This window comes from Aptenodytes patagonicus, chromosome 15, assembly GCF_965638725.1.
Source record: "Aptenodytes patagonicus chromosome 15, bAptPat1.pri.cur, whole genome shotgun sequence".
NCBI lineage: Eukaryota > Metazoa > Chordata > Aves > Sphenisciformes > Spheniscidae > Aptenodytes > Aptenodytes patagonicus.
This window is the reverse complement of record NC_134963.1, coordinates 11,017,323-11,031,067: the sequence shown is the minus strand read 5'-3', so window position 1 is coordinate 11,031,067 and position 13,745 is coordinate 11,017,323. Positions and strand designations below refer to the sequence as shown.

The 13,745-nt window shown below is 62.6% G+C and overlaps 1 protein-coding gene across 1 annotated transcript; it reads right to left on the bottom strand.

Moving 5' to 3' along the window:
- LOC143167503 (carbonic anhydrase 15-like) lies at nt 1-8,177 on the bottom strand. The gene is made up of 8 exons (XM_076352981.1): nt 7,991-8,177; nt 6,222-6,257; nt 3,127-3,297; nt 2,725-2,885; nt 1,911-2,003; nt 1,510-1,576; nt 1,139-1,305; nt 1-502 (listed from the first exon to the last, which is right to left on the bottom strand). Exons 1-8 carry the CDS (start codon nt 8,055-8,057, stop codon nt 284-286), a joined length of 981 nt encoding a protein of 326 aa, XP_076209096.1. The 5' UTR covers nt 8,058-8,177; the 3' UTR covers nt 1-283.
- Nucleotides 8,178-13,745: the final 5,568 nt, after the last annotated feature.

Sequence of the window (13,745 nt, the reverse complement as noted above, 5' to 3'; positions counted from 1 at the left end):
CACCGGCAAGGACCTTGGCTTTATTCCAGCCCCTCCAGCATCCCCTCCTGGTGGCTCCCACCGCCTGGCTACAGGGGCATCGCAGGGAGGCTCCGGGCTTGCAGAGATTCACCTCTGCAGAGATCCAGGTTTGCAAAATCTTCGCCCAGCTGAGGTCTTGACGTGCTTTTTTTGGTTGTTTTTTTTTTTTCCCATTTACCCGTGAACCAAATGTGTTGCCTCCCTGTCGCCATTGCAGCGGGGCAATGCTCGTGTGGAGACTGGTGAAAGGCTGGGCCAGACCCTAGGGGGCTGGCGAGAAGGGGCTGAGCAGGGCCAGCAGGAGCAGCGGGGAGAGGAGCTGGCAGCGGCCCCCGCACGGGGACCCACGGCTGGCCATGGCCGCCCTGGAGGCGAAGACCTTCCGGCTGCGGAGGGGCTGTGGTGGGCGGAAGTTGTTGGTCATTTTCATGAGCGCAGGGCCGGCGGCCGGGAAGTGGAGGGTGCTGATGAACGCCCGCAGCTGCGCAGGGGGAAAGGCAGGGGTGGGCAGCTGCTCTGCAGCTCTGCAGAGCTCTGCACCCCGAGCCCCCAGACACTTGTGAGCCTCCTTTCGTGCTGACCCACAGCGTGGCCCCACGCCGGCGGGTGTCCTCCTGCCAGCCCTCACCGGTCTCCCGAAACCAGACCCGGAGGGTGAGTGGTTTGCCAGGGCCTTGCAAGGATAGGCTCTTGAGTTTTAAAAGAGCTAATCGTGTTTCACTGCCTGTGCTGAGCACTTAAAGAGCAGCTGGCCCACGACACCCTCAAGGAAATATGTCTACTAAGATGCTTGGGCAGCAGAGGAGAACGCACTCCATCCACCCACCCACCTCCTTGGAGCCTCTTCTGAGCTCCAATGGGTTTGGTCCCATTTTGCTTTCTGAATACCGGGGCTGGGCGGGAGAGGCGATGGACAGGATTTCTCCCCGCTGGCAGGTGGCCGCAGCTCCATTACTTAACCCTCATAAAATTAATTAATTGCCGGGTTGCCGGGAGCATTATTATAGAGATGACTTTTCCTGTGCTCTTGCTTAGGGGTCAGGAAGGGCAAGTAGAAGGGCCACCCAGGGGGTCCAGCCCTTTGGGCGCTGGAGCGTGGGACTGTGCACGCCGGTACCTGCTCCCGGCCGATCTCTACCGGCTCCTCGAAGACGGTCCAGACGACGACCTCGCTGCAGTCGGGGGTGGTGAGGGAGCCCTGGTAGCGGTAGTACCCAGAGAGCCGGCCGGCGTGCGGCAGCAGGGTGCTCAGGCGGAAGGTGGAGGCCAAATCCACAAAGTCCCCTGAGGGATGAGACACGGGCACTCAGCCCGTCCTGTGCCGGGGACATGGCAGGGACAGCAGGGCCACCCCCATCAGTTTCCCTTCAGCCAGATGGCCCCACGGACTGGCAGATCACCCCACCCAACCCGCCGGGGCACACCCCTGCCCTCCCCCACCACGGCCTCTCCCCTTTCCACCCCTGCCACAATGAGGAGGCAACTCACCGGCATGGGAGACGTTCCTCAGCCCCGCCACGATGGTGTTGTAGTTGGTGTTAGGGGTTTCGGAGACCTGCAGAGAGGGAGAGTAAGCTGGGGCAGGGCAGAGCCGGGACATCCTGCACTGCCGAGCATCTGCAGGCAGAGCTGGCCCCGGCCCCCCGTCGCTGCAGAGCAGCGTGGGGATGGGTGAGCTCCCAGCCGGCACCTTGCACGAAGCCGGCGGAGGGGGGCGGTTATGGCACCTTTCACCACTGAGGTTCCCCAGCACCCTCTGGCCTTGACCCAGCCTTCCTGCCCCTTCTCGCTCCCTCAGGGCAGCTGTACAATGCTCCCCCAGCCACACCGCGAGCAGCCTGTTTCCAGGGGTTCCCCTCCCGCCGGCAGCGTGAGCCCCGCAGACCCACCTGGAAGAAGAAGCCGAGGACGGCCAGCCCGTTGGGATGCCCCTTGGCCTCCACCAGCGTCCGGTACTTGACGTTGATGTGGACAATGTGCAGCTGGGGAAAGCACGGAGGGGCCAAGTGTGGGCAACCACCCCCGGCCGACCCCCCGGCAGCAGGGCACTCGCCCATGGATCTCCCTGGCAAGCCTGGGGCGGCTGAACACTGAGCCAGCCACCCCCAAGAAAAGCCCTCCCAGTCCCATGGGCGCTTCTGTGAGGCAGCCGCTCGGAGGATCAAAGCACCCTAATGAAGCGAGCATCCTTTGAAGGGGGTGGGGAAAGGGGACCAGCGGTCCCGGGGCACCCACCAGCTGCACTACATAAATTTTGCTCTCCTCTGGCAGATAATTAATATTTTAGAGGCACAGAGCCTCTTTCACCCAGAAGGATCCTGATGCACTTGGCACAGTACGCTCCTGCCTGCTCTTGCTTGCATGCACTGACTCAGTGTGCGGTCCCAGCAGGGCACAGAGCCCTCCAAACCCCACTGAGTGCCTCCGACGAGGCAGCTTGGCCCACGCACAGTAAACAAAAACCTTGAGTCTCATGTCAGCTGCTTTTTAACCACCCAGGTGCCCTGAGCAGCGGCTGTCTGTATCCCATCATCAGTGCAAGACTGTGGTGACGGGGAGCATGGCCGAACCCACCAGTGCAGTGTCACCAAGCCCAGTCACCCCGCTGCATGGCAGCCTTGGGACGCACCAGCATCACACCTTCCCATCACACCAAGGACTTGGGCCACCCAGAGAGTGCGATGGGTGCTTTTTCTCACCTACCTCCATGGGGAGCTGACGCCCATCGAGGGTGTGCTCGGAGCCGTTCCCAGCTGGGCTGCCCCAGTGGAAGTGGAGCTGCAGTGCACGGTACCTGCCGGGGAGGCCCCCGCCACTGATGGTGATGTGCTCAGAGGCCGACTCGCTCACCAGGCTCAGCATCACTGCAAGGGCAGCGGGATGGGGTAAGGATGGGGGTTAGGATGGGGGACAGCCCTGGCATACCTGGGCTCGTCCTCCCCAAGCTCCATCCCAGCACTAACACAAACCCACAGGGCAGGAGCCGCCCCGGGACCCTGCAGCTCAAGGGCAGAGAGCACCCGGGAGTGGTGGCGGAGCTGAACCCGGCCCGGCCCGGCGCCCAGGGAGCCGGGGCAGGGGAGGATGCCCGGCCGCAACACGCACCCGTGTGCCCATCGTTTGCCAGCCTCCACTTGCCCGGGGGGGCCTGGTCGTAGCCCTCGAAGAGGATGTCCCCAAGGCCACCGTCCCGCTGCAGCCGGTGCCTGTCGATGTTCACGGGGGACTGCTTGTCGCCGCCGCATGTGGCTTTCAGCTCCTTCCAGTGGCTGGGGCCTGCAGAGGAAGAGTAGGGGCACCATGGGCAGCCACCAAGCCACTGCCACCCCCGGGGGACACACAAGACCAAGGGTGGCTGGGTCCCCAGCTAGCCCTGCTGTCCCTGCCAGCCCCACCATGCTCGCCTGCATCCCGCGGGAGCTGCCCTCCTGCCCAGCCAACCTTCCTCCCTGATGATGAGCAGGGGTTTATTGCAGCCTCATCAATAATTCAGCAGGATTTCCTCACGGGGCCAGGGGCTATATTTAGCCCGGCAGCAGCGTCCATCCCTCCACACTGCCGCTGGTGAAGGGCAGGCTTTTCTCCCAGCCCCTTCTGCCTGTCCCTGCAAGCAAACCCCCCCGAGGGGCTGCGCCAGCCACCGTCCTCCCCGCGGCGCCCAGGCTGGGGCTCACGCCGGGGCTGGGCAGGGGGTTGCTCTACGCAGAGGGAGCAAACTACCCCATACAGCGCCTGCGAGGGAAGGACAGACAGGAGCCGCTGAGAAGGGGGGATGGAGGACTTAAGGCCCTTTCACAGAACACGCAGTTTGGGTTTTACCACATTTTAGCCTACCCATGCTGGTTTTGTCCAGTTGTGGCAGGTGACAGCGCATCCTGGCCATGCAACTCATCCTGGAGCAAATCCCACATGGGGTCCAGCAAGACCACACGATGCTCAGGGTAGATGACCACGCTACCAGCTCCCAGGGTAGGGGGTCACCGTGGCAGGAGCTGGGCGAGGATGTGGCAGCACCAGCAGCTGGCTGGACCCACCACAAACCCACAGTGCTGCCTGGGGGCCGTGAGCGGAGGTACCCACAGTGCTGCCTGGGGGCCGTGAGCGGAGGTCCCCACAGCTGCCACCATGGCCAGACCACACACCCCGTATGTGTGGCTCGCTGTCCCCATCACACCGGCATCATCTCTTCTTGCAACACTCATTGCGGTCCACAGCTGTGGGACATAACCAGCCACCCTGCTGGTCACTGCTCCAGTGTGGCTGCTGTGACACCCCACTCCTTCACTTGGTGGCCCCAGGACAGCCTGAGCTGCAGGTGCCTGGGGTGGAGGTGTCGGCACTGGGCACTGCCAGCGGCTGGGCTGCAGTCCCATCCAGGGAACGGGAGCTCCCTCGGCATCTCCAGCCCTGTCCACCCAGGGCACCCCAAGTCCCGGGGGAGCTCAGGGCATCCCTCTGTGGACACTGCTGGCTCTGCTCTGGTGCACATTATGGCTGGCCAGCCTGTGGCTGACCCACACACCATTACCACCCGTATCCCCTACAACCAGGGTCTGGGGGGCCGTTCCCCCAGCAGCGCACCATGGCTCAGCTCTCGCCTTTACCTACCTTCCTTTTGGGCAGACAAAACCACAGACACACGCTCACCACCTCCTGCCCCCCTGGGCTCAGCCCTGTCTCCTTCCCTTCTCCTCTTACTACTCCAGGCAGCTTTTTGCCTGGAAACCCTGGGAGTCGCAGCCTGGCCATGCCACCGCCCCACCAGCTCCCCAGCACGGTGCCACCGGGTGGCCCCACAAATTATCCAGTGCCTTCATTAAGAGACCATTCCCCACAGCCCTGCTGTGGGCACGTGGCCGGGTGTGCTCTGCACAAGCTGCATCCCACTGGCCCCGCTGCCCTGCCAAAATCTGCCCTCGCCACCGGCCAGATGAGGTTAAATTGCCAGTGACACCGAGTGTTGGTCCAGCAGGGATAAGTGGAGCCCAGCAATTCACGGCCGATGTACCACAGCGGCTGGGCATGGGGCACGTGCACCCAAGAGCTATAAAACAGTTGGGCCGTAACGGCTGATTAAATGCTCGTTGATCCTTAATTAACCTTTTACAAGCTATTTACATACTTCGAGACAAAGCGTCCCCAGCCATGCTTCCCTTCCCCGGCACAGGCAGATAGGGCTTGCTGCCTGCCCAAACAGAGCCATCCCTCCTCGAGCCAGGCCCCAATGCCCCCCCAGTGCCTGTGCCTCCCTGGGGTTGCTAATGGCATATTTTAAATCCGGGCTTTAATTTGCTTCAGGTGAAATGGGGGAGGCTGGTGCTGCCCCAGGAGCACCCTGACCTGGCTGGGGTGGGGAGCCAGGGCCAAGCCACTCCAAGGGGCTCAGGCGCTTGTCTCCAGTCTCTACACCAGCACACCTGAAAGTGAAGCTCCTCTAACCATTCCCACCTTGGTGTGATATTGTCCTGGTTTCAGCTGGGATGGAGTGAATTTTCTCCATAGTAGCTGGTACGGGGATTTGTGCTGGAAACAGCGTTGATAACACAGGGCTGTTTTCGTTACTGCTGAGCAGGGCTGACACAGAGTCAAGGCCTTCTCTGCTCCTCACCCCACCCCACCAGCGAGCAGGCTGGGGGGGCACGAGAAGCTGGGAGGGGACACGGCTGGGACAGCTGACCCCAACTGACCCAAGGGATATCCCACACCATATGACATGATGCTCAGCACATAAAGCTGGGGGAAGAAGGAGGAAGGGGGGGACGTTCGGAGTGATGGCGTTTGTCTTCCCAAGTCACCATTATGCGTGACGGAGCCCTGCTTTCCTGGGGATGGCTGAACTCCTGCCTGCCCATGGGAAGGAGTGAATGAATTCCTTGTTTTGCTTTGCTTGTGTGCGCGGCTTTTGCTTTACCTATTAAACTGTCTTTATCTCAACCCACGAGTTTTCTCACTTTTACTTTTCTGATTCTCTCCCCCATCCCACCAGGGGGGAGTGAGCGAGCGGCTGGGTGGTGCCTAGTTGCCGGCTGGGGTTAAACCATGAGAGATATGGGTGAAATTGCCCTTCTCCAAGCCACGCTCCCCACTGCAGCCTCGCTGACGCTGCCCAGGGTGCCCTTGGCTGGGCACTGTGGGGAGACGTGGGGGTCCAAGCCCCACACAACCCCAACACCCCCCATCCCGCACATGATACCACTCACCACATTTGGGGTCCTGTGAGTCATAACACCACTGCCCTGCAGGAGAGAGGAGAGCTTAGGGCAGGTGATGGAGAGAGGCACCTGCTCCCCAAACCCACCCACGGCCATGCCTGGCCCCCCGATGGCGACGGCACCCCTCATTGCAGCCGGGGGTCCCACCGGTGCTCGTGTTCATCCCAGTTATTCTTGGCGCTGGTGTTTTCACACGTTCGCACCCTCCTTGCCTCCCCCGGCTGCTCCGCAGGGAAACCTCCCTCGGCATTGCTTCTCTCCGCAGCAGCCAAACCTCACTGCTTGCGGGGCTCCTTCCCCGGCTGCTGTGGGGCCGTCCCCCCCTTACCCATCCTGGGGAGCTGAGGCAGCCCCTTGCCCCACACCAGATGCCTCGTCTGCCCCCCAGCAGCCCTGGGTGGGCAGGGAGCCAAGGGGGGGCTGCCGTAGTCCTCCCCCGGTGCTTCCCGTGGCTCCCCACGGGTGGGCTGGCAGCAGAAGGTGGTTGCTGGGGGCTGCAGCAGGCAGGGGGTGGCAGTGGGCAGGCCTGCGCCCACGCTGCGGGGACGACGGCTCGCCCCATCACTCAGGGCCACCTCAGCCGGAGCTGCCGAACTCCCACCAGTGCTGCTGCCCACATTCCGGGCGGTTACAGGGGCTGCATGCTCGATGCCGGGTGCCAGTGCAGCAGATGCAGGGATACCGAGGGGATGCTGAGGGAATGCCGAGGAAGACAGAGCCCAGCTCCTGCTGTCTGCACATTCGCCCAGGGACATCAGCTCTGCAGTGAGAGCCGAGGAACGCACCCCTTCCCTCCTCAGTTCCCCGTCCTTCTCCTGGCAGGAGGCACAGAGCAACCCGGCGCTGCCCAGGGCCAGCCTACGCGAGCGGTCCCTGCTGATGGCCAAGGGGCCGTGCCAGCGGGCCGGCTGCAGGTGAGCCGAGCCACGCTCTTGTGCCAGCCGCGGCCACTCAGACCGGCAGGATGCGGGCAGCCCTGCCTGTCTCCACCTGTGCTGCTCGTGGCCCCAGCTTGCAGCACCGCATCCAAATTCTCGCTACGGTGGTACAGGAGACGCCAGCCCCAGAGGAGAGCTGGGAGCGGGATGGTGCAGGACTCAAAAGGTCCCCAGGGCAGGGACCTCGGGCTTTTCTCCCTGTCCGGGGGGAAGCCCAGCTCCTGGGAGACCCTCGGATCCACACCCACCAGCCCTCGCCCGACCTCAAGCATCCTCTGACAGGAACCAGGGTAGTGCTCGCTGCCGCCAGCCTGGCCCCGAAGCAGGTGAGCACCCCAGCGCCTCGGCCCCGGGACGGCAGCACCACTTTGCTCGGAGGTTTCATCCTCGTTGGTGTTTCCCAGTGGTGCAGGTCTGTGGGGCGAATGGCCCAAGACCTGAGTACCTGAACACCCACCCACCCACCCCGAAGGGACCCTGTCCCGGACACCTCCTGCCAGGACAGACAGCCCTGGGTGGGCTGAGACCTCCCAGAGCCCTAGCAGCACAGTGGGGACATCCTCCAGTGGGGAGGAGGATGGTGGGAGGGCAGGAGATGGCTCCTGGGCCAGACCGGGTCCCCCTGTCCCTGCCTCCAGCACCCCGGCCCCGCATCACCCCCCTGGCACATGGGAAAGGGAAGGGAATAAACGGGGCTGGCACAGGTGCACCCCAGCCCAGCACCCCACGACCCCCCATCCTCTCCCACCACGGGGACCCCCTGTCCCCTCTGGCCACCTCAGATGCCCGGGAGGAAGGTGGGCAGGCAGAGCATCTCACCTCCCGTGGCTGCTCGCATGACGAGAGGCAAAGTCAGAAAAGTTATCCACAGCCCCTGCGTCCCCATGCCGGCGGCAGGGATGGGCAGCAGCGGGCAGGCGGCCCCGCCGCAACACCCCGTCCTCCTCCGCAGTGTGCCCAGGCAGGCGGCGGGAGGCAGAGCTGCCAGCGCCCAGGCAGCCCGGAGAAATCCTCCGCTCCAGCCTGTGCACTGCTGTTAAATATTCATCACAAGGGCTGAGTTTTTAACTCCTCGGCTGCTAGGAGGGAGCAGGGGAGCGGCCCGGCCCCCAGCCAGCCCCTCCGTGCTGTGCCAGGCCCCTACCCGGGATGCCAGCCCAAGGGCAGGCGGCAGGGACAAGGCAGGGGAGCAGGGGGCTGGCAAAGCCTGGGGGTGCAGCACACTGCCCGGCCTGCTCCCCTCCGAGGAGCAAGGGGGTAGACCCCAGGTACCATCCTGCTCTCCATCCCCAAAGCAGGGGTCTGGCAGCATCCCCACTGTGCCCCATCCTACCCCCCTCACAGTGCCGTGGGGCCACAGATGGGCTTGTGGGGGACTGTCGGTAGGCAGAAGGAGCTGGGGGCACCATCCCCATCCCCTCCCCACTCTTTGCCTGTACACGCCGTGGGACAGCCTTTGCCCCCCGCCCCAGCTTTGGCAACCCCCCAGCCAGCAGCGGGTCCTGCATCCCCCATGCCAGGAGAGCAGCGGCTCCCATCAGGGACCTGATGTGGGGCGGATAGTGCCATGGGGACCCACAGGCCGAATCCAGCTCATCCCCACAAACAGGGGCCCCACAGCCCCTCCCCAGGCAAAGGCCAGTGGGTGCCCACGGTGCCTTGGTCATGGTAACTGCAGTCCCCAGGCTCCGGGCACAGGTGGCCTCTGCAGCTGCGCTATGGGGGACCCTCAGCCCCCAGGGTCACCGAGGAACAGCACACTGGTGGGGCAGGATTCGGCCCTTTCCCCTCCAGCCAGCATGAGTCCGTACCATGCCATAGCAGCTCAGGCTCTCACAGCCACACAGCACCGGCTGGCCAGGGCAGGGGGGCAGTGCCAGGGCACGAGCCTCGGTACCCACCTGGACATCACAGGAGCCCAGTGTGGGCATGCTGTGCTGGGGGACACGGCTGTTCAGCTCCCCAGTATGGAGGCAGCGCATGCCATCCCCATTGTACCCATCCAGGCAGGTCCCACAGGAGCTGGTATCTCACCAGCGGGGCTACGCTCCCGCCGCGGGCAGGTAGGAAGGGGGGGTGAAAGCATGGGAGCATGGTGTTGTCACATTCTCCTAAAATATCCCTGCCCTCTTCAGGTAGCAGTGGAAAGGAGGCCACGGGGCCCAGCCTGCAGCTCCTCTCACCGGCACTTGGCCCTGCCCGGGAGTGCTGCCGGGATGCTGCCAGGATGAACAAACCCGGCAGCAGCGCAAGGGCAGCGGGAAGAAGCCTCCTGCTGCCAGCTTGGCCGGGGACGGGCTCTGGCTCAGCGGAGCTGCTTGGCTACCATGTGCTGCAAGGGACAATACACCCGATGGGGCTCTTCCTCGATGGGGGTTCTTTGGGGAACCTTCGTCCCCCCCGAGGCAGAGCCAGCCCCAGGCAGGGGTCTGAGCAGCACCGAGCCGTGTGTTTGGGCACCGGCGCGGCGCACAGAGGAGGGTGGCAGTGCAGGGCTCCCCCAAGCTGCTCTGGATTTGTGCCATGGTTGATGCTTGGCCCCTGCTCCAGGGATGAGGTAGTTTGCAGAGGGCTGTGATCATCCTTCCGGAGCAAGCTGCAAAGGGCGGGCGGGCTAGGTGGAGTGTCTCACCAGGTCCACAGCCCGCTGCCGATTGCTGCCGGAAAGGAGAGGAGCTGCTCCGGCACCCGGGGGAGACTGAGATGACCCTCGGAGATATGAGCCCACCAAGTGGCACAGGCAACTCTGCCACACGCCCATGGCATGCCAGGCAGTAGGGGAGAAGTCCAGACCCTCAGGAGCTGATAGGACCCACCGCCCCTGGGCTATTGCCCCCCAGGATATTGACCAGAGCAGAGGTGCTCCCCAGGACATCCTTTTAGGTTTTCAGGCTTCTCCGGTGGTGATTTTTGGCAAGGAGAGCATGAGCAGGGGCATCACCACAGAAGACGCGTGGCTGGGAACACCAGCATCACCATGCCACAGCATGCGACCCAACATGCGGCAGGAACAAGCCCCTTGTCCCACAGAGGGCCCTGCCAGGGCAAGGAGCGACACGTCCAGCCTGGGGTCCTGCAGGGTCCGGAGAGACCTGCACGGCCGGAGGGGGATGCAGAGCCCCAGCAGGGCTCAACACGGCCCCACCGAGGGGCAGGAGCAGAACGAGGAAGCAGAAGGGGCTGCAAGGCACATGGAAAGGCAGCGGCAGCACCGAGGCGCTGTGCCGTACCCCACTCCCGCCCGTCCCCGGCTGCCCTGCTCCCCAGGGCACACCGCTGGCTGCTGGCACCGGCACCAGGCAGGAGCAACCTCCAGTTTCTATAGGAACCAGATCAAACCTTGAAAGAGCCGCTTGCCAGTCCCTTGCTGCTGTGGTGGTGTGGAGCTCACAGCCGATCCTGCAGCTCTGCGCTGTCCTCGTAGGGAGAGACCACGTCCATCGTCCTGCCACCACAGAGCCAGGAGGCCGCCGAGGTCCCCGCAGACACGCGTGCTCACAGCACCAAGGGCAAGAGCCATGATAGGGGAAAAAATACCGCTGAAAAATTAAAAATAGTTACTTAAGCTGCAGCCATCGATCGCTTGTGGGCACGGTGCCACCCTGCTGGGAACCCCCACCACGTGCACCGTCAGCAAGCGCTGCACCAGCAAATAGCAGAGGTGCCAAGATCGGCTCCTGGAGGTAAATCCTGCGCTGCCGCCTGGGAGCCCAGCCAGGGACCCGGGCTGACGAGGACGGTGACAAGGCAAGGACTTGAGCTGCCAGAGCGTGGTTCACATCACCCAGGGACAGGGGCACGAAGAGGTTGTGGGCATCCAGAGAAGCAAGCGCAGTGGGGAGGTGAAGTTCAAGGGCAACAAATGATCCAGCCACTTCTGATTTTCTGTTAAAATCTTTGATCTCCGTAATAGCTGCTGCTATCCCAGGGAGAAAGCCAGGAGCAGGGCAGGGAGTGCAGCCAGTGCTGGCACAAAGGAGGCACTGTGGTCGGCAGATGCGTGCTGGCCACACGCCGCTGCACAGCCCCTTCATTCATCCCACACTCCCACCGTCATTGGGGTCAGCGACGTCTCCCCCCGCCCGGCAAGGCCAGCCAGCTCCCCACAGCCTGGCACCCCCCAGGGTCACTGCCAGCACATGGCCCCTACACGCATCTGACCCACACCCCCAAGCCCCTGGTGTTGTCCTAGGGACTGAGCGCCCCAGACACGCCGTGCTGAGCACAGCTGCCAATTACCCTGCCAGGAAAATGCATTTTAAGCTGGTAAGAGCTTACAGCAGAAGGCTGCCCAGCAATGCCCCTGCCACAGCATCCGAACATCAATGCTGACAGCCACCCCCCTTGCACCGGGTGCAGGGGGACACACAGCTGTGAGTGGGAGTGGTGGTGAGCCCTGAGAGCAGGGGCTGTGCTCCGGGCACTCCTGGCTGCTCCCTGCAGCTGCAGCATTGCCCCTGTCCCCAGGCGACGAGAGGGCAGGAGGGAAGGGCAAGTTGTATCTGCACAGGGTCTTGCAGTGTCAGCAGAGCCCCACAGGGTCCCTGTCACACTGAGCCCCCCCGAGCACTTGCAACATCAGGCAGCTGCTATAGACAGACGCTTGTCCTCCCTGAGGCAGGCAGCAAAGGAAGGGCTGCGTCCCATCACCCTCAGCTGAACCAGCATCTCCCAGCCCGGAGACGAAGCTCTGGAAGCTGGGGGCTGCTCTGGTTCAGGTCCAGGAGCAACGGAGGTGGCTGCAGCGGCAGCTGCCCTCTGCGGGCGCAGGAAAGGAAGAGCGGAGCCCTCCGTGGCACCCACAGTGACGATGACACCGCACGCTGGACGGCTTTCAGCAATGAACGCATCCTGCGGCCACGAGCAGGGCACAGAGACAGCCCGGCAATGCTGCGGGGACTTGTTCTGCAGCACTCACAGCAAACACTGAGCCCAGCAGCTTGTAAAAGGAGACAGCGAATGTTTCTAGGACCTGAGCTCCCAGCCCAGAGCGCGGGCAGGCATCACCAGGGGCAGGTCTCGACTGTGCAAAAAGGAGATGCTGCTCTTTCCCCGTGCCTGAAAACAGCCCCTCTCATGGCAGGCTGGGATCAGAGGATCAATCAATTTTAATTCTTAAACTACTTCCCCCAAGTAAAGCAGATTTGACCCTGCATGGCTCCAGAAAATCTGATTGCAGCACTTGTACCGCAGGCCACCCACGGCCCCATGGCACTGCGCTTGCTGCCCAGACTGCTCCAGAAGAGTGCTGGCAGGTGCCAGCAGCACAGCTTTCCCCACTCCAAAAGGGCCCATCCTCCGACCAGCACACTGACCGTGCCAACCTTTGGAGTCTCCAGCTGCGTTGCTATGAGTACATGCTACAGGACAAGTAACTTCCACAGCAGCGCCTGGCCCCGGGGCGCAGGGCCCCACAGCAGCAATACCAGGCACACTGTGCTGGGACAGAAGAGATGCGACTCTTCGACTCAGAGTTGATGTTGCTCCATCCCGTATCCCACCAGTCTGCCAGCTCCAGCTTCAAGCCTGCATTACTAAACCAGCACAACTGTTTAAAGAAGCTTCTTTATCCAGCAAGGCCTTTTGGGGGAATAATCCCTGCTATCAGCCAGCTTTATTAAATAATTTAGAGTTACAGGCTCTTTGAAGAGAGGCAGCATCACCTCCCAGATCACTGCAGGCCGAGGGGACTGGGGGACAGGCGAGCTGCTCTCGCACTGCACACCCAGCTCATTTTGTTTCCCCGCAGCTCCAAAGGGAACTGCAATCGCCCGCGATGTAAAGCAGCTCGGGGTTGGTTTGAGCAGAAACGCCATCTGCTGTACATCTCCCCACAAGACAGACGGGTCCCGGCGCCGGACGGGAAACCCCCTGCACGCCCCAAAACACGGCCCTCGGCCAAGGCTTCTCCTGCCAGCCCACCCAAGGTCACCCCAGGGTCCTCCCTCCAGCCCCCGTACCACGCAGGGGGTGTAAAACACAACTGAGGGAAGGGTGCAGTACCCAAACCCTTCCTTTAGGAATTTGATGAAAAGTTTGGAGCTCAAATTTTGGAATAGCTGAAGAGGTCAGGACAGCCGGACCTCTCGTCAGGCTTTTCCACCAGCCTCCCCGGTGCCTGCAGGGTGCGTGGAGGCAGCATGGCTCAGTGCTAACACCGTCCCCCCCCTCGACTCCACGTCAAGTCTCCGACCAACTTGGTTCATTCCCGAGCCCTGCTGCCCCACACTGGGAGCTGGGGGTCCGGAACACCCCTCCCATCCAACACAACCACCTGCACCTCCTGCCCGGAGGCTTGGCATCTTCCCCACAGGTTTGGAGAGGGCAGCAGGAGTAGGCTGCCCTTCACCTTCTTGGGTATTCAGCTAAGACTTTCTTAAAATTACACTAACATAGGTAAATTCCACTGGAATTTGTACACAAAGGGACTTCGGCAGCCTCCCTGCTGGAAGTTAAATGCGTCTATTGATCTTTCTGCAAGATCACAGCTCAGAAGCGTGATTTAACAAGACCTTCCTTTGCAATGCCGAGGAACCACACTGATGCAGAAATCAGGAGACATTGGAACAGGCCA